Source organism: Gasterosteus aculeatus, chromosome 1 (assembly GCF_964276395.1).
Source record: "Gasterosteus aculeatus chromosome 1, fGasAcu3.hap1.1, whole genome shotgun sequence".
Classification (NCBI taxonomy): Eukaryota; Metazoa; Chordata; class Actinopteri; order Perciformes; family Gasterosteidae; genus Gasterosteus; species Gasterosteus aculeatus.
In genome coordinates this window covers 30,780,434-30,804,862 of record NC_135688.1, presented here as the reverse complement: position 1 = coordinate 30,804,862, position 24,429 = coordinate 30,780,434, and the positions used below count along the sequence as shown (strand labels likewise).

The window sequence follows — 24,429 nt, the reverse complement described above, 5'->3', positions numbered from 1 at the left end:
ATTCAGATCCAACCGTCACTAATGTGCACGAAGGGGTTCGGTTTCACAGTTAGAAGAGCAAGAACATTAACTCATGTATTCAGCAGACAGACCGGGGCGAAGGGGGGGGGGGAAGCTACATCGGAGCTCAGCGTCATGCAGCCGAACCGTCGGCCAATCGGCTGTGAGTTTCGACCCCGTATCTAAATGCTTCTCATCGTCTAATATCGTCACCTAGCAGGTGACGTCGCACGCTTCTCTCTGCAGAATGACGGACTGATGAGTTTAACAGTCCAGTCATGACTGGATTTAAAAGTCCACCAGTCCACCTCACAATTATGGGATCTGAGATGAAATGTTCCACTCCGCATTTGTCCTCTGACCTTTGCCCTTTGAGGACAAGGGTTCGACCAATGGGATCCGGGGAAAGTAAGCAGCACCAATCCCCGCCTGAGGAGCAGTCAGCTGGTACATTCTCTGTTAAAGCAGAAGGGCGGAGGTGAGCTCCACCTGCTCCACCCCCAGAAAGGCAGAAACGGATGAACTGAGAATGGTGCAAAGGCAGTTCATCGGGGGGGGGGGGGCAAACGGAAAAACCTCACAGGGGGGGGGGGAGTAGAGGAGACAAAGGGGGAGGCGCAAGAGGAGGCGGGCCGAGGGCAGGCGAGTGGGATCTGTCCCGGGGAGTGTTTCGTCCATAGCAGCGGGCCCAGGTCCCAGGTCCCCCCCCCCGAGGGTTTTAGCAGGAGGCTACATTCTGGGGTCGGGTCAGGCGTTTCCCCCTGGAGGTCCACAACACGATGCTGTCCCACTCCCAGCGTACCGAGAGAGAAACCGTACGGACATTAAAAAGAGAGGAGTCGCTTTGTTCCAGGAGGAGCACCCCCCCCCCCCCCCCCCCCCCGGTTCAGAAATTAAGGTGCAGCTTGCAGAGAAAAATGAAATATAAATTCCTGTCTTCTATGGCAGTCTCATACAAACAGAGACGTGAGGAGCTTGTACCACCCCCCCCGCGCCCCTCACTTCCTCCTGATCCACATCAACTGCAGGCAGGCGGGGTCAAAGGTCTGATAATCAAAAGTTATTTTCGTGGGCTTAGTTGGGGGTTTGCTGTCTTGTCTTGATTTAAGAGTTAAGTAAGGGGGTAAGCAGGATCTGCCAAGCAGGCAGACACGAGTCTGACAGGATGGGGAGTCAGTTTCTGTCCTGGCTGAGGAATGTAAGGTCTGCGGGTCAACTAGAAGATTTACCAGCCAAAGGGGGTTAGAGACACACCAACACTATTCAACATACACACTCTGTTTACGATGTTTACGTTAAGTCAGGAGTCTGGACATTGGATGTGACCGGATCTTAGATGCGGGAGGTGGAAGGTCCTCCTCTACGCCAGTTTAGGGCCAATAGAAATATTTCCTTCTCTGTCTTTCAAGGGTTATAAAACATGATGTTCTTGCTGATGTTAGTTAGTTGTTCTTCCGGCCTGTGTGCTGCCTGAACTGCTCCTGCCTTTGCAAACGCAGCGCTGATACTTGACCTGTGATCTGACAAATACATTTTCCAGAACGAGAGAAGTCATTCGGCTGAATTTTTGATAACCCCGACCAGGCTCCAAATCTTGAACACGTATTCTTACAATTCGGGGAGCTAATGTACGAAGATGTGCCTCAGTAGCTCGTCGGCAGAAGGCCGCTGCTTCGTCTCTACGAAGATCCTCTTGAGGAAGTCCCGGCTGTGGTCCGACACGTGGGCCGGCAGCACGGGGTTGGTGGGCTGGGTGGCGATCTTAAAGATGGCCGCCATGGCCTCAAACTCCGCCCACGGGGGTCGCTGCGTCAGCATCTCCACGACGGTGCAGCCGACGCTCCTGGAGGGGCGAATGAGGACGAAGAGAGACACCAATCAGTCTCATGAAGACGACAGGAACCCACGTACGTCCCCTCACAATCATCAGGACCTATGGGGGGGGGGGGGGGGGGGGGACTCACCAGATGTCGGCCTTCCTGCCGTAGCCCTCCCCACTGATCACCTCCGGACTCATCCAGTAGGGGGTGCCGGTCACCGACATGATGCCCGTCCCCGACAGACAGATGGTCTGCAGCCGGCGACTGGCGCCGAAGTCCCCCAGCTTGACGTTCCCCACCGAGTCCCGGAGGATGTTGGCCCCTGAACCGAGAGGACAGAGAGTCACCGGACGCTCCCCCCATCCCCCTCCCCCTTTATGTGAGCAAACAAAGGCTCACCTTTGATGTCCCTGTGGACAATCATGTTGCTGTGCAGGTAGGACACCCCCTCCAGGATCTGTCGCGTGTAGCGCCGCGTCACGTTTTCCGTTAGCGCTCCATATGACTTCAGCTGGTCCTTGATGGAGCCCTGGAGACAAAGGAGGACACGCGTCAGCGAGCGGGGGAGGACTCCAGGGCGACTCCCCGGGGAAGGTAGACTCACGCCGGGCATGTACTCCATGAAGATGGAGAGCGTGCGCTCCATGGTGTCCCGCAGGCAGCCGTAGTACTGGACGATCCGCTCGTGGCACAAGTTCCTCAGGAGCTGGATCTCGCACTCGAGGGCGCTCACCTCCTGAGGGAGCGCAGGAAGAAGCTTCAAGCTTACATTCAAGCTGCGTGCTCTCCGTGGGAGCCGGAGCACTCCTGCGTCTCTCACCTTGCTGGTCTCCGGACTCTCGGGGTCAAACTGGACCTGCTTCACCGCCAGCTCCCGCCCGGTGTCTGCGTCGTAGCAGAGGAAGACGCGCCCGAAGGCGCCTTGTCCCAGGAGCTTCCCCAGCCGCCAGTTTGTGGGGGCGCGAGGAGCTGAACACACGGGAACATCATCAGATGACCACGGAGGGGCCGAGGCGCCCGGTGCCCCCGCCGGCTCGGCCCTATACTCACAGCGGCTGGGGGGGCTGATGTCCATGACGGACAGCGTGGGGTTGGGCTCAATGTCGCTGCCCCTGCGGGGCCTCCTGCCGGGCCCCGGGCCCTCCTCCAGGTCGGGGGTGAAGACGCTGCTGCCGCTGCTGGCGCTGGGCGACTGCTCCGTCGGGCTGAAGCTGACGGGCGAGCGGAAGCCGTGGACCTGCGTCCGCCGGGCGCGAGGGAAGGTCTTCCTCCCTGCGAGCAGAGGACCAGCGGGACGGTGAGCACAGGAATACGAACCGGTCGCATTTCTACAGCAGCTCAACAACCCACCGTCGCTGTAGTCCTGGAGGCCGAAGGGAACGCCGTACCGCCGGGGGTACGTCCCGCCTTTCCCCGACTTCTCAAACACCGGGAGGTCGTACTCTGGAGGGGAAGAAGAGGCTCGTGAGCAGCCAGACAAAACCGAATCATCTGGGGGTCAAACGTATCCCGCCACTCACCTGGAAACTCCTGGTGGTTGTCCGGGTAGCTCTGTGCTCGGGGCATCCTGGACTTGGGATAGTCGCTGCAGAGCACGACAACCAGAAAGGATGCAAGTAGTTTTACACGTCTTCTCGCCGTGTGTATACAAGCATGCTCAGAATGCTAAGATGTCTGACCTGTCCAGTGGGCTGTCCAGAGAGGGACAACTTCCGGACGCAGAGTTCTCTGGACTGCTCATAGACAGCGGGTCCAGCATCTGAAGAAGAGAAGAAAAAAAAAAGACACTCAGGAAAAGAAGCTCGCACAATGACAAGGTGAACACGAAGCCGGCGCGTGGAGGTACCTGGTCCATGCTCTCAGGGATGAACTCCCCCTCGCTGTTGATGCTGGTGAAGGAGCCGTTCCTCGCCACCTGCTGCAGGGCGTCGGGGATGTAACCCGGAGGAGGCGAGCTGCGGTCCGTTGAATGGGAGCCTGGAGTAAAAAACAGGATTAAAAGGGTGTACTTGTGTGAAATAGGCAGGATACCATCTGAGGGACGTCCCTTTGGCTTCGAGTCGTATTTCAGTGAAAGTGATTTCTATGCAAGTCTGAGCGTGAGACATGAATCACCTATCAAGGCCTGCATAGTCTTCTTGTCAGCGACTCGGAATCCCGTGTTGTCCAGCTCCTCGTGGGACGGCAGGAGGTCCATGTTCTGGAGAAACAGACCAGTCTTGTTTGGAAAACACTGATTCACGGGTACTTTGAGAGAGAACCGAAGCTGCTGAGACGAATGTGGGAGCTGCTCACCTGAGAGGAGATCTGGAGCACCAGGAGGATCTTCAGGCTCTTCATGTGAACACTGCGATCCAGCAGCTCCACGGCCTTGTCTAGGTCGTCCTGGGTGGTCAGTGGAATCACCAACTAAGAGACAAAGACACCATTAAATACCATTCAATAGAATGGGTCAGGTTGCAGGTCAAACGTGTGTCACGGGTCTTCACAATTCCCGAGAAGGCTTCACACCTCATTGTTGGTGTAGTGAAGGTCCATCGTCTGACCGAAAGCCACTTTAGCTTTCCCCTTCAGGTCGTCTAGCTTGACGGGCCGAGGGAACTGCAAGATCCTACAGTGAAGAAGAAGAAGAAAGGTCAGAGGTCAGAGCTTCGGCTCAGCATCATTACGGTGATGAAACTGGTCCCAGCCTCACCTCTTCTCTCCTTTGAACTCGAACTTCACCCTCACATCGTTCTGTGGGAGGACACATCGGATTGAAGAGACACGGATGCATGACAATACATTTTATTATCCCTGTTCTCTCAACGGGCCCCTTTTCTGCACTTGTAGCCGGTCTCACATTGAAAGCTGCCCCTCTTTCTGTGAAGGCCCTTTAAATATTGCTTGATTAAGAGCAGCAGCTTCTCACTATGGAATAACACCCAGTAAACTGTAGTTCTAAATCAAAATGTTAAACAAATTAAAACAAAGAGGAGGCTCTTGATGCCTAATCCGAAGGGCTGTTCCTGGCGCTTTACGTTCCTCGACTGCCTTCTTGCCCAGCACCTAACAAACAGTTTACCTGGTTCTTGGGCGAGGAGGCTTTGGGTTTGCCGAGGTCCGACAGGAACATGGAAGGACGGCTGGAGCGGTGCAGTTCGGCCAAGTCCTGCATGATCGAGTTCAGCGCCTCCTGCTCATCTGAGGGGAGACGAGACCTCAGTTTGAAAAACAGACTCTCAAACGCGTGTGAAGACCAAGAGGAGGAAAATCCCTTCAGTAAAACTAGAAAAGCACTACACACAGAAGCACTTTTCATTTCTTCATGTATTCACAGTTTGACTTGCTGGAGACCAACAGGAGTATAAACTGTTCTTCAGAATAACAAATGTTTCTGTAGCAGTCTTGACATTTTGTTGACATTAAGACTTAAAACATATCTTAGAACTTGCTTGTCTTTCAAGAGCAGCGGTTAAAACAGGTTACATGCAAAGATGTAAAATACACGTTATCAAGGAGAAGCACATTCCTCGAGGTTGAAGGTTTGATGAAAGACAAAGCTGGCTAACAAGAGAAGCGCTCAGTGAGACACACACGTACCCATCATCATGGCACGGCAATTGACCCGGGAGGCCAGGAAAGAGGATTCTCCCATCAAAGGGATCCCTTTCTCCTGAAACAGCAAAAGCCACACCGTGAATCCTGTCATGAAGCAGATCCCAGAGAGCACGGAGCTGCTGAGCGATCAGCTGATCTGCCAACTGTGAATCTCTGAAACAGCGAAGCGCAATCATCGCAAAAAAACATTTGTTTCCAGACTGATTAAGTAGGAAGAAGTCATTGGGACTGAAGTTGTCAAATAGGTGTTCAATGCTGTATATAAAAAGGCAGATATTCTTTGAAGGGAGGGTTTATTATCATCAGTGATGGATCATTGTTCATTTAAAAAAAAGGATTCCCAGAATCAGAATCAAGTGTTATATGCACATAGTAAACAGCACTCACAGCTGTCAGATGATTGTGTAAAAAGAAAAGGGGGCAGATCACAGTAAAGTGATGAAAGTAACACTTTCTGTGAGGTGGTTATCGATTCATACACTGCACAGCTTTTCTTCAGCTCAACCCTCTCGGTTTGTCATGATGTATCCTAGTGTTTATTATGTGAAGAAGAGCAGGCAGAGGACGCGTCGGTCCCCGGGGGCTCCGCTCCGCCGCCGATCACAGATTATCGGTTACATGGATTTGCTTCTTTGCGAGTCTGACAACTGCACCCGACTGGTGACATTTCCTGACGGCAGAGGCGAGCTGGCCGGCTAGCGAGCTGAACATCACCGGTCCCAGCAAAGTTAATACCAACAACACGACTGTGGCTTCCTATGGTAGATAATTAACGTTAGCGTTGACACCGACTTGCTAGCGCTGCCCGACTAGCCCAGCATGCTACATTTGAGTAACAACTGTTGCCAGCCAGTTCGGCCCTACGAGCCGCCCGCACACACGCAGGAACAAGGGTTGGGGACGATGAGGCGTCCTTGAAATGTGTCCACACACAATGAGCAAAAGCATATTGAGCTAATGAAATGAGCGAACGGGGCTAATGCTAGCCGAGAGGTCCTTGCAGAGCTAGCTGTCAGGCCAGGGAAGTTGTCAAGCTAAGCGAATGCTAAAGTGAACTAGCCGCACAGCTATTCAAGGCTCTTCCGCAAAAAGCAGCAGTTAAACGATCGAATGGCAGTGCTTTATACCCCCCACCTCCACCTTACCTGGTGGTCAATTAGACGCGTCTTCACGTCGTCATCCACAGGGCCGGTGACAGGAGCCCCGGGCCCCACGGGGAGCCGCTAGAGAAGCAGAAGTTTGGGAGTCCGCTCCCAACTTCACTCGAGTCCTGCTGGGCCACGACGACGAGGCCCCGCGGCGGTCGCTTCAGCCCGCTGGCTGCTTCCGCCCGCTACGAGCGACGAGATGACGGGTTACGCTCCGTGTCAGTGTGCTGCCAAGAACACACAGTCAGCCGGCAGCCTCCATTTGTTTGGCTGTTTACGGGCTGGTTGACGGTAGCTTCGCTGGCGCTCGTCCTCCGGTCGCGTTAAGCTAACAGGTAGTGAGCAAACGGCTACCGGAAAAGCACATATTTTGATTACAAAATAAAATCACAAAAATCTCATGGAGGGAATTCCGTTTGTAATATATTTTGTCTTTTATGTTGACAAGATCTAACCGGAAAAATTATGTTTTAATTTGTGTGCACTTGAAAGGTCTTAATCCCCCCACCCCCAACCTCGTTGAGATAATCCGAGAAAAACACAATTTGTGATGTCAGAGACATGTTTCCCGGAACCAAAACCCGTTAAAGAAATATATTTTATTTTATATTATTTGCCATCACAGTGCACGTGGCCAATCAGAATCTTTGCTCCTTAAACTTGAAAAAACAGCAGCAACTACTCATTGTACAACAATGACACTGTAAGGTCAGGGAAACAATTGACTTGAATGTTCGTTGGATGTCTAGATATATGGCAACATCTTTTATTTAAATTGTTGTTTTTTAAGTTAAAATTTCAGAATATGTGTTACGGGAGAATACAAACCATAACTAAAATTGTAAAAGGAATCATAACAATATGAACAAATTGATTATGTGTTTTAATCAATTAATGGTAATGTTGAATTTCTTTTTTTTGTGCAAATTTGTAAATGGAACATGTCATTTTTCCTGTATTGTGTTATTTGTCTTATAAATATAAATACATATTATATATACATATAAATATCAGCACGCCACATAATACAAACATGAGCAGTGTATCTATTTGATTATTAACAATTTGTAACATTTCAATATCCAATAAGCATACATATATCTTCATCTTCATATATCTATATCAAATGCATGGATGCAATTTCACGTTAAAGCTGTATTGGAGTTGAAGGAACGTTAAAACACACTTCCTTGTCTTATTTTGAAGGAAACAATTCATTACGTCACTTCCCGTGGATGTTGAGAATTTTAACAACATCGAGCTATCGCTGCGATCGTAAGCTAGCGCTAGCTGCATCCGCTGTGAATCATTTTAACAGCACAAAGTGAGGGAAAATATGTCCGATACGGTAAGAAACAACTCGAGAGAGTCTTTGTTGTTCATAGTCTTCACAACATCTGGGAAAAGAGACACGTTTGTGTGTTTGTGCGGCTGCTACCTCGTACCTGCTGAAATCCCATGCTAGCTGTTAGCTGTTAGCTCGTGTACCTTCAGGCCCAGAGTTCTCTGCTTAAATAACTGTTTAGCTTTGAGGCTTATTTCCAAAGTTGAACTACAACATGTTAAACGATGTTCTGAGGCCAACACGTTCCCGTATGTGAATAACACGGTTATTGCGCAGGTTTGTAACGCGTGTGGCTGATCATGTTTGTGTTTATTTGTGTTTGTTTTTCAGGAGACAAAACCGTCCAGCCAAGACGGGGGGGACAAGAAGGATGGAGAGTACATCAAATTAAAAGTGATTGGTCAGGTGTGTATGGGTGGCGCTCACTGATCATAACATAGAAATATGCATCACTGATCACAACATAGGAACATGCATCACTGATCATAACATAGGAATATGCATCACTGATCATAACAGGAATATGCATCACTGATCATAACAGGAATATGCATCACTGATCATAACATAGGAATATGCATCACTGATCACAACATAGGAACATGCATCACTGATCATAACATAGGAACATGCATCACTGATCACAACATAGGAATATGCATCACTGATCATAACAGGAATATGCATCACTGATCATAACAGGAATATGCATCACTGATCATAACATAGGAATATGCATCACTGATCACAACATAGGAATATGCATCACTGATCATAACAGGAATATGCATCACTGATCATAACAGGAATATGCATCACTGATCATAACATAGGAATATGCATCACTGATCACAACATAGGAATATGCATCACTGATCATAACAGGAATATGCATCACTGATCATAACAGGAATATGCATCACTGATCATAACAGGAATATGCATCACTGATCATAACAGGAACATGCATCGCTGATCATAACATAGGAATATGCATCACTGATCATAACATAGGAATATGCATCACTGATCACAACATAGGAATATGCATCACTGATCACAACATAGGAATATGCATCACTGATCATAACATAGGAATATGCATCACTGATCACAACATAGGAATATGCATCACTGATCACAACATAGGAATATGCATCACTGATCATAACAGGAATATGCATCACTGATCACAACATAGGAATATGCATCACTGATCATAACAGGAATATGCATCACTGATCAGAAGTGGTTGATGTTTCAATCCTTAAAATGGCACCTGGCATCTGCAGTTATTTTAATGTTTTTGGATTCAGTGCTTAATTCAATTGGAACTTTCTGAATTCAAACTGAAATGAATTGTGTCGTGACAATGTCCAGCCGTGTCTACACAATACCTTCGGCTGTGCCCTTAAGAGAACATTTACATGCTACATAATTTTAGCATGGTTTGGATTGTAACAAGTGAAACTTAAACAAAGCTGTACGATGTACTTTTAATGATGTCTAAAACTATAGACTGGGAGCTGTATAATTCCCAGTAAGTGGGTAAGACAAAATGATTCCCATCACCACTCGCGCTCTCTCTGCGCCCACAGGACAGCAGCGAAATCCACTTTAAGGTTAAAATGACGACACATCTGAAGAAGCTGAAGGAGTCTTACAGCCAGCGACAGGTCCGTGGTCTTTTCTAATGACTTTGAACTGGATTCTGAGTCAGGGATTTACAGGCTTACCTTCAGATTCAGCTTACCTTGCTGTTGTTTTGTGTCTTAAAGGGTGTTCCAGCCAGCACGCTACGGTTTCTGTTTGAAGGACAGAGAATCGCAGACAACCAAACTCCAAAAGAGGTAAACCGTTTCTTTTACGTCACACAAGTTTGTTTTTTGGGGATCTACCTCCTCATAACAGAAGAACTACAGCTGATTCATTCAAACACCGGAAGAGTTTTTTCTTTTCCCCAAAGACTCTTTGACGCCTTATTTTGGTCATGAAAATAAATCTAAACAATGCTTTTTTTGTTTGGAAAAATACATTTACATAAAAGCTTTGCAATATAAACCAATGTTGATAAATTCTGCAGATGCAATAAATACTGGGAAATTACTGTAAAACATTTTTCATCCTTTGGAAATGGATATTGAAGAATTCAAGCATATCGTGGGAAAAATGTGTTTTTGACTGTGTGTCTCTGCTGCGTCAGCTGGGGATGGAGGACGAGGACGTCATCGAGGTCTATCAAGAACAGACGGGTGGACTTTGGAACGATTAAGCCTCCTGCATTTCTACAGCTTTTTTGTATTTTATTTTGTATGTATGTACGTATTTTTGTTCAGTTTCAAACCATCTGGATCAAAAGCGACTAAAAGGGCTCCGGTGTCTGAGGAGAGGCGAACGGGCTGAGGGGACGACGAGGACGAGGACGACAGCGAGATGCTGGTGTTGTCGACTCCGTCGTTAGCATTCAGCGCGCGTGTGTGTTACACCCAAACATTTACACCTCAAAGCAAATTATGCCACCAAGGAACAATCTGCATCAAAGGAATAGTTTGCCCACAACGGAATATGACGTCATCTCATCACACGTATACCGGCGGCAAAGACAAGTTATCCCGATACAATATCACAGCGTTGTCATAGAACAACAGAAAGAGATGAATGATTTTACTGCTCCGAATCCAAACGTATCACCGGGGGACCAAAAGCTTTGAGAGGTCCTAGTTTGATCCGTCGCTCTGAGATGATTGCAATAACCAGTCCTGTTTAAATCGATGGTTGAAGCCGCGGCGCTGTGACGTTTTAGACACACGAGAACAGATGACGCCGCTGAAGCGAAGCCGGAGTCTGCTGAGCAAATAGGTGTTTGGATGCACTATTCCTTTAAATGTTTGACTTCAGAAGCCTCTTTTTCGGTCATCCAGGACGTCGATAATCGATGCACACAGAATTTAAAAAGGAGGACGGTGGAAATAATTGACCCCATGCGGTCAAATGACAGATTTCAAAACCCATTTTTATTGATCATTGTGCTTTAATGTTCGTGTTGTGTTCAGCAGTTTGAATGAGATGCTAAATGTATCTGCAGGGTCGTCCTTTATTCAAATCAAAGGGGTTCATTCTGTAGCGATATATCTAGATAGAAACTCACTCTTTGTCTCTTATGTTAAACGGTGGCGTCGGCGCTTTTCCTTTGGGTTTGGCCCCCCCCCCCTGCAGCGTCAGCTGGGGGAACCGTTGAGTCCATCCTGCCTTCCGTCTCCATCAACTCAGCTGAGCGCCTCTCTAAAGGAACGTAGTTCAGGTCTTCTCATCTCTGGGGCTTTTTCCTTTGGGGGGGGGGGGGGGGGGGGGGGCTGTGATCTGAGCCTCTTCTTTAGAGGAACGTTGATACAGATGGTTTGAAATTTCTGGAGATGAGCTTGTTGCTTTTTTTGGAATAAAATATTTAAGAAAATTCTGCGGTGTGGTTTTCTTTCAGTTAATTAAACAAAACTTCTGTGGAAAAAACTTTGTATTAAAATGAACCACTTTATCATCCATGAACGAGGCAGAAATCATTGTTGTACTTTGTTCTGTGTGGATTTTCTGCATTTCCTCCGTGATCCACGAGCGCCGACACCCAGACGGGTCACAGCTGTTCGTGGGACTCAAACGTCCGGTTATCTCTAGCCCCGCCCCCCCGGCGGTCCACCGGGGACCTGTACGCACAGAAGCTGATCCCAGAGACCACCATGAGGGCCGCCCCCACCATCCCGACCCAGATGGCGCTCCCCACCTGCTGAGAGTCCGGAGCCGGGGGCATTTTAAACTCGGGGGGGAACCGGATGGTCTGATTGCTCACCACTGAGCTCAGGTTCCACAGGAGCGGCGTGAGCGACATCACGGCGGCCGACAGGCACAGGCCGCCGGTGGCGAAGAAGGCCGCTCGCGTGCGGGAGGTCTTCTCCATCCCAAAGTGAAGGTTCTTCACAGAGTACACGGCGCCTGCGTTCCCCGCGAGCCCCGTCAGCAGGGACAGGAGCATGAGCACCTGACCGGCCGCCATCTCGGGCGGCGTGAAGGCCTCCGCCAGGCCGACGTACCTGCAGTGCATGACCCCGGAGCCGGGGGTCACGTGGGTGTGGCTGTCGAAGCAGGCGCGCCAGAGGCCCACCCAGGCCCGCCCGGAGCCGATGACCTCGCTGTCGGAAACCAGCCAGACTCTCCACTGGACGAGGCCCAGCGCCACGGCGCCGAGCGACCAGCCCACGCAGCTCAGCCCCAGGGCCCACAGCTGGGCGCCGGCGGTGTGAGTCATAGCCGTGGAGCTCCGACAGACCCTCAGGTGACCGGCCAACTCCTCCCCCCTGCCAGACACACGTCAAAGCCGGGTACTCCTCCGTTGCCTGGGTAACCCGGTGGCCTGCAAAGGAGCTCCTCTGAAAGGACACGAGGTGTTCAATGGAGGTCCGAGGTCACAGAGGAGCATCTCGTCCTGTCTGTCGGAGCGGAGGGAGGAAACGCGTCTGAGGAGCAGCTCCGTGGAGACTCATCGCGGTCGGTTTAAATCATTGAGCAAATGTTTGTTTTTCACCTTCTGCCGCTTTGATTTTTCACCAGCTACAATTTTTCAAATCTACATTTCAGTCTAACATTCTTATGTCTTTGCCCAACATTGTTACAACGGTGACCACGTACCTGATGCGGCTCCCTCGAGCTTCTTGCTCCAGCAAGAAGGTCGCTCCTTGTGACCAATAACCCACATTCAGCGTCGCCGGGCGGTGGAATCATTGACAGACCATAAACCGCTATGACGGCGTTACTATTGTGTAGTTTCACATGCTTCACCTCTTTTTATTGCACTGATTACATCTCAACGGGTGTTTGTATGCAGCCGCGTCATTCGACCAGCTAAAGCAGAATAAGATGATCTATATTTAAAAAAATACATAAAACTGGGTCAGTATTAGCGGGATTCAAATTGGTGTGAATAAAAAACTTTGATCTAATAGAACACGGACTATGAGCCTCGTTTTGGGATTAAAGTGTACTCCGATATCCCGTAAGTCTGAGTCACGTTGTGCTGGGGGGGGCAGTTAAAGCAGTTAATGTCCACAAGGGCGTAGAAGGACAAGCTCACCAAAGCCTGAGGGGGTGTTGAGCAACAGAATGAAATGTTAAAGTTTAAACTTTTGCTTCTCTTTGTATTCATCTTCTCTAACGCAAAGTCGGGCTTTCCTAAAATAACTAAACGATTCGCTCTCACACTGGGACAAACTCGCCCAACAGAGAACCAGGAGGGGACACTGGGACGGGGGTCCAGGCCTGAAATAAGAAGACACAAAAGGACCGAAGGACTTTATGTGACTTCAGAAGAAACACAAAGATCTCTCAGCTCTATCACTTTATTGCTCTGTAGGTGAAAGTGCGCACTGCATACGTGTGTGTGTGTGTGTGTGTGTGTGGTACACGCCCACGTCAGTCCATCAGCAGCCACGTCCTCAAATAAATAAGAGTCAAACCAGAGAAGAAGGTGCTAACTGAGATGATCCTCCTGAGAGACACCAGCCGAGCCTCCGTCACCCGGAGAAAGTAGAAAAGCGGGAATAAAGATCTGCGGTTACAGGCGACAAAGACCATCGCAATATATATGTATTATATTATATTATAGAAACATCGTGTTGGAGAAGGTCAACACCGTCCGTAGCAGTTCATCCAGTCATTGCCTCATTCGAGCAGAAATGACAGCTGTCACTCCAAAAGGAGGTCGTATGTCTACTTTACACAAAGAGATGATGTGCAGTAAAAGCAGGAGATCCAAGTTAATATCAACTCATTTCATTTCCTTGGAAAACAAAAACTAAAATGAATTCCCCGTCTGCAGACAGGAAATGTCACGTAGATAAAACGGTAGTTGATTGACAGCTCTTAAATACAACGATACAAATGGTCAGAAACACTTGGGAAGGATGTTGGTTTGATTGATCCTCTCCGTGAAGATGTCGCTACACGCGCAGTAAAATGTGGAGCGAACGCTGTTAAAACGTGTGATATCAACCGGGATCAATATTCACATCAACAAGTTCCTGGAGACCGAGCGGAAAGTTAAGAGCAAATCCTTCCTCTCCAGTCAATAAAATACAGTCCTTACCAGACTACGAGGTCTTTTCTTAGAAACGGTTTCCTCTGTTATGGGACAGACCCGTTTAAAAAGGTGGTTCAGTCATCGTGCAAAAGTCGAGCGTCAAAGAAGCCGCCGTTCTTTCATCAATTAAAAAGGTCCAACTGACCTCCATTAGTTCCTGAGGGCCCACAGTCCTTCTGGCACGAACACGTGAACCAACTAAATGTGAAAATGCTGCATGTGGCTCCACCAGCAGGACCAGGTCCTCTTCCAGGGGCCTCAGACCCAGGGCCTGGTCTCCGGCGGCAGGCTGTCCACCAGGCCCTTCAGCTGCTCCTCGCCCAGCTTGATCTTGTCCTCCAGTTTGCGCTGCTCGATGATGAGGGCCGACTTCATCTTCACAAAGTGCCGGTAGTCGTCCAGGCTTCCGGCCTCCAGGTGGGCCTCCATGACGCCGGAGACCAGGCGCTCCCGGCGGTCCAGGTTCTCCTTCAGTTCCTTGGCGTCCTCGTGCTGCTGCATCAGCATCTTCCGCTTCTCTGTCAGGGTTCTCTGAGGAACATCAGAGATTAGTCAGCGCATGTCTGGACAGCTCGGGCTCACTCCGCCACCCCGGGCCGTTACCTTCTCCTCCGGCGGGGCCTCGTCCTCCAGGCCGTTGAGCGCGTTCTCCACGCGGGCCAGCCGCCCCGACAGCGACAGCAGCAGGCTCACCACCTTGTCCAGGTCGCCCACGAACATGCAGAACTTGTCGAGCTGGTTGGCCCGACAGAGGCGCCGCACGGTGGCCTCCACCTCCCGGCCCAGAGCCTCGTTGTCCTCCACGTCCTCCTGCAGGCTGCGCCGGGCCTCCCGCAGCACCTCCAGCTTCCGGGCCAGGCTGGAGATCAGCTCCTGCTGGAGACGAAAGGACACAGGAGCATTAGAACTACGTCCAAATGACAGCAGGAGGAGATTTCTGTCCAGCTGAGCCGCTCTTCACCTTTTTACTGGCGAGGTTGACGTCCGGCTCGTCCTCGGAGTCCTGCTCCTCCAGCTGCTCCTGCATGTCCTTCATCTTGATGAGGAGCTCGGCTTTGGGAGCAGATGTGTTGTAGTAGGAGGAGCTGGGGACCAGGGAGGCTGATGCAGACAAATCCTCCTCCTCTCTGCTGACACACACACACACACACACACACACACACACACACCTAATTTGTACAATCTTGCTTTCAATTTATTTCCCCTTTTTCTAGCTGTATTTATTTTTCATTCCTCTTATTGCATTTTTATACGCATCTCTGCAGCATTATATGATATCAAAAGGTGCTACATGTATTATTATCATCATCATTAACTCTTTATTAGTAGTCGTCTGAAGGAGATGACTGTAATGAGACATTCGTCCACCAGAGGGCAGAATGATGAAGGTTAAACAGGCAGGAGTGGAAAACATTTAACAGTGCATTATCTACTTACTAATTACTTTGATTTAATAATTGTAACATACCACCATCTTTTCCTTTGTATGAATACATGCAAATTGTATTTTCTAATGATTTTGATTTAAAATAATAACTAAACAGAAGATTTGCACTAGAGCTCTTCGGTTCGGTGCCTCAGTCAAAGAAACTACAATCTCTGATCCGCAAATCCTTCAGTTTGTTTCTCAACCTGCAGACAAGCAGTCAAAGCTTTAAGAATCCTTCCCACAATGCATTTGTTAAACGTCCCACCTGTCCCTGCTCCTGGGGGGTGAGGTGGGCAGTCTGGAGCCGGAGGAGGCTCTCCTGCGCAGGTGTGCCCCCTCCAGGACCTGCTCCTCCGTGGGGAAGAGTCCTTCCATCAGGTCCATGGTGGTCATCCTGCCGCTCTGGTCCAAGATGTCCACCAGGGACTTGTCCTTCCTTATGATGTCCCTGGCCAGCTCCTCTCTCTTGGCGTCCTCCTCTGATCCCCGATCCCCGGGCGGACCCTCCCCCTGGACTGTGGCCGAGGCCTGAACCGGGTCCTGGCAGGTGCGAGCGTCCGGGGGGGGGGCTTGGACCGGGACGCAGGTCTCGCCGCTCCGGGGCAGGCAGGCCCGGCCCTCCCCACGGCAGCCCGACTCGCTGTGGATGCCGCTCACGGGGGCTTTCCTCCCCGGGCTCATTGGTTCCATCTCAGCGGGGAGCTTCACATCCTTTTCTGACCTGGACAGGAAACAGATTTCAAAATTAAAGCCCGAAATGATTCAAGCTCAAACATCTAGAAGCTGAGACAAAGATCCACGCATGTGCCTCATATGAGCTCCTTGTTGAGGTCGGGCTTCAGGAGCACATTCTAAAAACACACGAGGCCCAGCAGGGAAACATGAGCTCTTCTAATTGAAGGTCACAGCAGCAGCTTTAACTACAGCCTCCACACTCGGACGTCACTCATTTTCACAGCTCCTCCCTTACTTCTTACTACGTCTTTCTGTTGACGTGAACCGGTCCACCTGGAGTCCCCGGACCGGAGAAGACTAAGCAGCTTACCCGAGGGGTGAGTCGTCCCGCTGCGGGGAGGGAGACCGCGCTCGATCCGTCGCAGGAAGCGACCGAGCGGCCGTGCAGGAGGAGAGCGGCTGCTTCTCCGCCTCGTTTCCCCCACCTCCCCCGGACGTGCTGGAGGGGAGGCGGCCGGAGGCGGGGCCGGCGGCGTGGTGCCGGTCGCAGCCGGACGGAGGCTGCGGCGCTGTCGGGTCGGCCCGGGCGCCAGCGAGGAATTCCCGGGAGGAGGATGTGGTTTCTGGGCCTAAATGGGGCCTGGGCGGAGGCAGGAGGCCCTGGGCTTGCGGAGGCGGGGGCGGATTCTGGGCTGAGGAGCGGGTGGTGTCGGGGGGACGGGCAGCGTCTGCTTTGGTCCTGTGGTCGGGGAGGCCCGGGACCGGGCCCCGGTCTCTGGGGGCCGACTGCGGGCTGAGGTCGGACTGGAATCGCAGCGTGCGCTCCGCTTTTCCTCTGGAGGTCAAAGTGAAGACAAACTGCATCACTATGAAGACAGAACTTTACACACATACAGTCCACGTGTGCAGCGTGTTCCTCGGGCTGCAGAAGAATATCCGCTTTGAATCAGGGATAATGAACCAGACGGATAGAAAGCGGCTTGAGGTTAAACCGCTCTCCACCCTCCATAGAGGGTCGTTACAGGGTTCCAGAAGACTGCGTTCCACCCGAGATAAGGACTGAGACGGGTTCCTTCTCTGAGATCTCACCACTCACATCTACATGAATCTTTTTCATGTCACAGGGAAACAGAGGCAGATAGTAAACACTCATTTTTCATTTCTGGCATTTATTTAGTTTGAAAGCTCACCTGTGACTGCTCTGCTGGCTGTGAGGGTCTTTCCAAGAGGAAGGATTATTCTGCAAGAAGAAGGTGAAAGACTTTAACATTCAGAAGCACTACGATAAAAACATCCAGTCTACAGCTTTTAATCTTCTGCACGAGGAGCGAGCAGAAGCGACGTGGCCGGTGACCATTTGTTCAGCGAGTAGACTCCTCCTCATCACTCACCTGTGTGTAGAGGTCTGCGGAGGGAGAAGACCGGGACCTCTCGTGGATGCACGCGGCCTTCTCCTCGCCCTCTGCATCAAGGATGTTCTCCGCTGAGTGAAACCTCCCTTGCTTCTGGGCCTCTGCCGATTTCTTCTGTTGGCTCCACGTGGCCTGGTACTCGGCGAAGGACCCAAGCCTCTGCTGCTCCAACACCTGCTCATGTCCCGGTCTGAGGCGCAGGGCAGAGGGGTGGACCTCCCCCCCGGCACAGGGAACTCTGTCTTTGGGTTTGCCCACCTCACTGAGGTCCGCGTTGGGGGTTGCACCCGGACTGGACTTCAGCACGGGCCTGGAAAATGCCGGTTTGGCCTCAAAGAACTTCTTCCGCTCTCCGAAAGACCCTGCGTGAGGTTCTCCCTCCACGCCCACTTTATCCATCTTGTCTGGCTCCGAGAAGGAGAGCGTCTTCTTGGCGAGGGGGAAGCGCTTGCGTCCTCGGAAGCGTCCGTTGGTGGTTTTAACCGCCAGGGCCTCTGGTTCAAGAGGCTCAAGGTCCCGTCTCTGGAAGGAGGTGGCCTGGAGGACCCTGGCCTGCGCCTCCTTCAGGTGGTCCTTGTAAGTGTTGGAGGAGGAGACGCCAGAAGACACGGCCGTCCTGGTGGATTTCCACTCCTCCGCCTCCGCCTCATCATCCTCGACGTCGTATGTCAGGGTCGCAGCGCTGCGGCTCTTCTGCAGCTGAGCCCGCTTCCGCTGGATCTCGTTGCGCAGGGTGGTGGCGTAGCGGTCGCTGCGGCGATTGGACTTGAAACTGCCGGCGGCCGCGGCGTCGCCCTCTTGCAGCGACGCGGTCGAGGCCGCCGGCGCCCTGGTGGCCAGACTCCTGCTCTCCTGGGCCAGCGAGTGGAGGAGCGGGGTTTTCAGGCGAGAGATTCGGTGGTCTTCCTGCAGCACCCACGGGTCTTGGTGCCGTGAAAGACCGGCCGTGTAATCGGTGCTTGGGTGTGCCGCGAGGCGCCTCCTGGCGTCACTGGCGTGCGCCTCGCCTCTCTTTGCAGCATCCTCCGAGCTTTGAACGGGATGCTCAGAGGTCTGGACGTCGCGATGTAGACTATGGCCACCCCGCTCCTTGAACTGAGGCGGGATGTATTTTACCTTGCCGTTTGTATTTGAGGAGCTTGGTTCATTGGGGTCTACCCGCGGCGGTTCCTCCATTTCCCCCCTCCGTCCCTCCGCTTCGCCGCGCCGGACCTGCAGCTCAGTAGTCTGAACCGAATGCTTGCTGGCCAGACCGTGGTACCGGTTGTGCCTCCCGTTCTCCTGGTTGGCAGCAGAGCTCGCCACGGATGCCGTGGAGTGCCGCACGTGTTTGCGGCTGAAGATGTTCGCGGGCAGGTCCTGGAGGCTGCGATAGTAGCTTCCCACGCTCTGAACCTTGGTGGCGGGCGCCGGCCTGGTCTGCTTGCAGAAGGGGCTCTCGTCGCTGTGCTGCCTCTGGTGGCCGGCTAGTTGGCTGTGGTGAGGCTGTCTAACATCATTGCTGGACAGCGAGAAGAGTCTGCTGGGGGGGAGCCGGGTCTGGTTGTGGTCGGCGGCGTTGGGATGGAGGAAGTCTTTGGTGGGCAGCCGATTTAGGCTACGTCTCGCCTCCGAGGGTTTCTCCTTCCGGGATGCGAGGCTGCTTTCCGGCAGTTTTTCCGCGGCCATGCTGCGAGTCTTTGCCTGGCCGCTCGGCCCTTCGGGGTACGGGAACACCTTCGAGGCGGCGAAACTGTCACTGCGCAGTGGAGGCTGTGGGGGAGGAGACTGGGACTTCTTCTTCTCTGGTACCTTCCCCTGCAGGCCTACGCCGGACCTCCCAGCGAAAGAGCACCGAGAGGCAGGCTGCTCCTCGCCCCTCGACCCCTCGCAGGGGTACCGGGGCCGCTCCGCCGGCCGAGGCCCTTCACCGTAAAGGCCCTTGAAGAAAATGTTTTCAGTGCTGGTCCCCTTCCTATCAGAGGCTCGGTGGTCATGACCCGGAGGGCTGGAAGCGATGGAGAAGCAGCTGAAGGCGGAGTCTCTTTTGCCTTCGGGTCCACACAGCGGCTGAGCGCTGCATTGAGAGGGCAAGGGATGAGAGGGACGCTCCAGCTTCTCCATGTTGGTCCCTGGGCTCAACTGGCTGGTTAGGGGACACTGGGAGCTCTGGTCCCCTCGGCTGGGTGTCTCGTTGGGCCTGAAAACAAAAGTGACATGACAACATCCTTCAAACACCACCAACGCTGTTCTCCGCCCAATGCTGAGAAAGTCAACCCAGAAGAACCCAGAAGTCGCACCTTGCGTCATGCTTCGGCTGCCAGACCCGTGCCGCGGCGGCGTCCCGCACGGCGGCCTCAGACTCCTCCTCCGTCAGCTTGGAGGCGTGCCAGGAATGCGGCCGTGAGTTGGGATCATTCTTCCTGCGAGGCACAGGGGCAACAGAACGCTTAAAAGAAAAGGGAGTATCTGACGTGTTGGCTGCAGAGGTCAATGGTTCAACATTTCTTTTTGCCCCCAATCATTCAAACGGATGGAAACGATAGAACAAGCCGCTTGTCCCAGAGATAAAGCAACATTCCCAGGAGTCAGATCCAGAGCCACATCTATCCCCGGCGTGTTTTAAAGGATCCACAGCAGAAGCTCAGTTTAGAACATGGCAGCACAGACGGAGGATTTGCACGTACTCTTTGAAGCGGTTCTTCCTGGTCAGCGTGTTGAAAGAGAAGAGAGGACGTACACACGATCAACGCCGTCATCTCACACACATTAAACAAGTAGCTACCGGGAGGCTGAATATCACTGGGACGAACACGACTAAAGGTTTGGACCACAAGTACACAGAACACAAAGGAAGGGCAACGGGCTCATGAAGAACGACCGGCGAACATGGGACGGGCTGACTCACGGTACCTCATTGAGCTTCGCAAAATCTTGGTGAGGAAGCTCCTCGCCACATGAACCTCTGTTTCCGACGGCATTGTGCGTGGTGACACGACATCAACCATGTGGGCCCTGGGGGGCCCTGGGGGGCCTTGGGGGGCAGCGAGTGAAGGAAGGAGAAAGAGGACAAGGAGTAGGAGGTAAAGTCTGCGTCAAAAGACATACAACAATGAGCAGGAGTAGGAAAGCAGGGACCCTGAGGGTCTCCCCTTTGGCGGTTGGGTGGAACCTTTTATTTTGAAAGGGCCTTCACTGCGAACCAGACGGAAGCTTTAATGTGACGCTTTTATTTTGTTAAAGCTACAAAATAAAAGCTCCTAAACTATCCTGCGACCCCGCCTGTTTCCCAAGTTCAGGCGACCAGGGGATGTGATCTGTGAGACCTAAAGGTTGCTTTGATTGAAGCGTTAACCACGGTGAGACGCTTCAGATCTTTCATATAAAAAATGTTGTATCTTAGCACAGGAAGTACTCAACCGGTTAGCTGATCAGCAGAAAATAAATCCACAAACATTGGGATAAACTTACAGATTAAGTGATTTGTGAAGCAGAACTGTGACACATTCTCCTCTCTGTGTTTTATATCATTATAAACTGAATAGCGTTCATCAATGACTGAATGATCCATCGATGAAATAAAGACGTTATTGGGTGGCTGAGTTCTTTTCTACGCTCTTCTCTTTTTAAGTCCTGTATTAAAATATTAAAATCTCACTCATTTACACAACAGTATAAAGCCTGAAACGAGCCGCGACACTCCGACTCACGCAGACGAGTTCTACATCCGTCCCGCTTTCAAAGAGGGACGACGAGATCCGGACTGACACCAGTCTGACAGAGGAGTCCCCCCCCCCCGGATGAACACAAACACACTGCACCTTGTGCTGCGGAGGAGGAGGTAGAGGAGGTGGAGGAGGAGGAGGTGGAGGAGATCTCCTCGGGGATTATAAGGGGGGATTTGAGGCGAGGGGGAGGAGTCACTGTGCTGTCTGTTATCTAGAGTTTGGGGCCTGCTGGGAAAAGTCAAATAAAAGAAGAACACCTCAAACCGTTTGCAGAGGGTTAAAAGTCCCCATTAGAAGTTACAACGTGCACGTCGACGAGGTCTTTCACCTGCTTAGAAGAACTAGAAACTACAAGCACAGCTCCACCCTACTGCCTGCAGCAGGTATGAAGACAGACGGTGCGGATTCCTTTCGCCTCGAGCGGCTCTACAATCTCCTGTTATTGATTGTGTGTGAGCTCCACTCAGCTTCCTGATCCTCCTGCACATTCCGTCACAACTTGGTCAAAGAATGGAATGTCTGGCCTGGGTCCGCTCTGTGCACGGGGGGGGGGGGGGGGGGGGGGGGGGGGGGGGCAGATACCAGGAGACGACTCCACCATGAAGGAACTCCTCCACACGGCCTTTGTTTAAAACACGGCTCACGTGAGTGACGCCGACACGGAGTCACATCAGAGGACACGAGTGAGATATTGGGGACGGAAAACAAGCAGCGGCCTGCGGAGGACCCCCCCCCCCCCCCCGCTGAGCTCCCAACGTCAGCGCACAATAGAAAGTGCGAGCGTCATCACGGCCCGGCTTATCGGCAACAGAAACACATAAAAAGACCAACACGGACAGACTTTCCCCCAAAGACCTGAAGACCACCCGGGTCCCATCGGGTGGACGAGCCGCTTATTTAAATGATCGATTAACAAACCACACAAAACAATAATGCAAATATTTGCAAAAGCCAAAGTCCACAAATTCCAGCAGCTTTTTTCCCATTTAGTAGGTCAACTAATCGAATACTCAGCTGTTCATCTCGACTCTAATGAGATGTTTGAGGTAAACGGGTTCAAACTGTACAAAAGAGAAGCACGTTTTCAGGCTGAGACAGAACATAGCGACCTTTAACCCTTTGCTAAATATCCTTTACTGCATAACAGTGTCACCACCTCATGAGTCAGAGTGACTTCATCTTGAGAAGTTTAAGTACCAGAGACCATTTCCTCACAGTGGATGAGATGCAGAGTCAGATCCATCTGCCTGCTTCAGTCTGAAGGAAACGTTCCCCTGGGAGACGCGACAGGTTGAGGAGCAGAAACAGTGATCGATCGTCGGCCCTCCGGACCGGCGTGACCCCGTTGATTTAATGCCCCTGGATGACGGGGGGGGGGGGCGGATGCCGGCAGGCGTTACCTGGGGGGGGTGAAAGTCCTCGCCCTCGTCCTCTGAAGCGCCGGCGTCCACTCGGCCGGCTGCAGTGGCCAAAGCCCTGGAAACAACAAGGGGCTGATATGGCCTCTCCCACTAAGCGAGTCGCCTCACCTAGGCAACGTGGGCCGTACCACTGCTCCCGCCGGCAGGGGGGGCGCCCGGGGCCGAGTGAGCCCCCCTCCCACCCCCCTGGTTTTGGAGGCGTCCCTCTGGAGCCGGCCTGCCGTGGACTCCATGACCCCCCCTCCCACTCCCACACGGACCTCCCTCAGCAGAGGGGGGGAGGGGGAGCACACCAGCGCCCCCCCCATCCCTCCCAGTGACCCGACCCACTCTGCAAAGCTGAGCCCACGTGTGGCTTTGCAGCTCGTAATTGGATTCAGGCCTTAAGACGCCGCTCAGCGAATAGTTGAAGAAGGAAAACAGGCGGATTCTTCTGCTCTCGGACCTTTCACAACTTTTATTGACATTCCTCAAAGTGTCGCCCGAGTCTGGATATGAAGACGGGCTGACCTGTTGGTGACCTCCTCCCCGAGGTCACCAACATGCGAGCACATCGGTGTTCATATTTAATATTCTAACTGCTTCAGGCTTAGCATAAACACCGAGGTGGAGGAGAATAGATGCGTCTCACTCATCAGCCTTAAAGTTTTACACCCGACAGTCGCGCGAGAGAGAGAATTCAGAAAGAAGTGTCTCCTTGGAAACGATGCACCGTGAAAAGGTTCGAGAGAATGCATTCTGCAGGACACACACACCGACACCAGGGGGCGCTGAGGGGAGCCGTCTGCAGGATGCACCAGAACAGTGGATCGCTGGACCGGTACCAGTTACCTGCGGACCAGCAGGCTCAGCGCGCTGCGGCTCCTCACCAGCCGGACGGCCTCCTGCTCGTCGGCGGCCGCCACGCTGCCCCGCTCCACCTGAAGACACCACCACGACCGCGTCAGCGCCGTCACAGCACCACCGCCACAGCCCGTCATTTTGCACCTTTTGTCTTTTCTTTACATTTGATTTTTTAACGTTTTAATGATTTGTCCGTATTTTCCTTGCACACGCATTTTGTTTTAATTGTCCGTTGCAGAAAGTGATGTTTTTAATGACGTATGCTTTTCTCTCTCTATTCTTTTACGTTTGCGCCTTATTTCATACGAGTCTCCTCACTGAGGGGAGGGTTCATCCAGGTCAGCTACCTGAGAGCTCTTATTAAATATTAAATACTGTTCCTCTTGCAACCCGAGATGGGCTGCATTAAAGCTCCATGTTAGAGACACGAGCTCAACGCATAAAAAACACTAATCTAATCTAACGATTGAGACGCCGATGGACAGAATATGAACTATTAGATGTTCTTGATTCTCTATTTCTCACCTTTGTGGTGACCAGAGGCCCTCGGTGCTCCGTGCCCCCCCTCAGGGTGAAGCCCCAGGGGGCGTTGCCCCGGAGCAGCATCTGCACCACCTCTCCTTCCTCCGCCTTCCTGCTCTTCTGCTCCGAGCCTCTCCACACCTCCACCTTCCTCCACCACTTCATGCCTCCAGCAGAAACGACGCGGCGGCGCAGCAGGAGGTCGGGAGGTGTAGACATGTTGAAGTACATCATGATACAACAATCAAGAGAACGACGCTGCACTGCGTTTTAATCAAGACTTGAAACCATGAATTAAAACACACAGTATTTTGTTTTTGCATTTTTGTGCTTTTAAGGATTAATAATTGGCTTGAAATCAGAAAACACATTTTATAAAGAAA

The 24,429-nt window shown here is 51.8% G+C and overlaps 4 protein-coding genes across 11 annotated transcripts; 1 reads left to right on the top strand and 3 right to left on the bottom strand.

Annotated features, from left to right (window-relative positions):
- Positions 1-906: 906 nt before the first annotated feature.
- On the bottom strand, positions 907-6,966 carry map3k2 (mitogen-activated protein kinase kinase kinase 2). Of its 2 annotated transcripts, none has more exons than XM_040180868.2 (18): positions 6,566-6,966; positions 5,403-5,475; positions 4,885-5,003; positions 4,516-4,556; positions 4,332-4,431; positions 4,116-4,229; positions 3,936-4,020; positions 3,667-3,797; positions 3,500-3,579; positions 3,341-3,405; positions 3,171-3,263; positions 2,871-3,092; positions 2,641-2,789; positions 2,425-2,556; positions 2,220-2,349; positions 1,965-2,142; positions 1,618-1,843; positions 907-1,047 (listed from the first exon to the last, which is right to left on the bottom strand). In XM_040180868.2, the coding sequence occupies exons 2-17, from the start codon at positions 5,455-5,457 to the stop codon at positions 1,624-1,626; spliced, it is 1,914 nt and encodes a 637-aa protein (XP_040036802.2). In that variant the 5' UTR covers positions 5,458-5,475; positions 6,566-6,966; the 3' UTR covers positions 907-1,047; positions 1,618-1,623. The 2 variants fall into 2 exon arrangements, with proteins under 2 accessions (XP_040036802.2, XP_040036794.2); XM_040180860.2 differs by having other exon boundaries at positions 5,403-5,573; positions 6,566-6,942.
- An 807-nt stretch (positions 6,967-7,773) lies between these two features.
- Positions 7,774-11,367, top strand: sumo1 (small ubiquitin like modifier 1). The gene is made up of 5 exons (XM_040187134.2): positions 7,774-7,916; positions 8,244-8,318; positions 9,512-9,589; positions 9,692-9,763; positions 10,117-11,367. The coding sequence occupies exons 1-5, from the start codon at positions 7,905-7,907 to the stop codon at positions 10,183-10,185; spliced, it is 306 nt and encodes a 101-aa protein (XP_040043068.1). The 5' UTR covers positions 7,774-7,904; the 3' UTR covers positions 10,186-11,367.
- LOC120825056 (claudin-34-like) lies at positions 11,259-12,712 on the bottom strand. 2 transcript variants are annotated; one of them, XM_078102947.1, is made up of 2 exons: positions 12,591-12,662; positions 11,259-12,331 (listed from the first exon to the last, which is right to left on the bottom strand). In XM_078102947.1, exon 2 carries the CDS (start codon positions 12,208-12,210, stop codon positions 11,542-11,544), a length of 669 nt encoding a protein of 222 aa, XP_077959073.1. In that variant the 5' UTR covers positions 12,211-12,331; positions 12,591-12,662; the 3' UTR covers positions 11,259-11,541. The 2 variants fall into 2 exon arrangements, 1 of the variants encoding a protein (XP_077959073.1); XR_013467693.1 differs by having other exon boundaries at positions 12,260-12,391; positions 12,591-12,712.
- Positions 12,713-13,281: 569 nt separating this feature from the next.
- Positions 13,282-24,280, bottom strand: LOC120826620 (protein Shroom2-like). 6 transcript variants are annotated; one of them, XM_078102834.1, is made up of 10 exons: positions 24,050-24,280; positions 23,513-23,601; positions 19,833-19,955; positions 17,533-19,732; positions 17,332-17,381; positions 16,512-16,976; positions 15,732-16,187; positions 14,999-15,167; positions 14,641-14,913; positions 13,282-14,568 (listed from the first exon to the last, which is right to left on the bottom strand). In XM_078102834.1, exons 1-10 carry the CDS (start codon positions 24,278-24,280, stop codon positions 14,296-14,298), a joined length of 4,329 nt encoding a protein of 1,442 aa, XP_077958960.1. In that variant the 3' UTR covers positions 13,282-14,295. The 6 variants fall into 6 exon arrangements, with proteins under 6 accessions (XP_077958960.1, XP_077958970.1, XP_077958965.1 ...); XM_078102844.1 differs by having other exon boundaries at positions 14,641-14,910; XM_078102839.1 differs by having other exon boundaries at positions 14,999-15,164.
- Between the last annotated feature and the right edge of the window lie 149 nt (positions 24,281-24,429).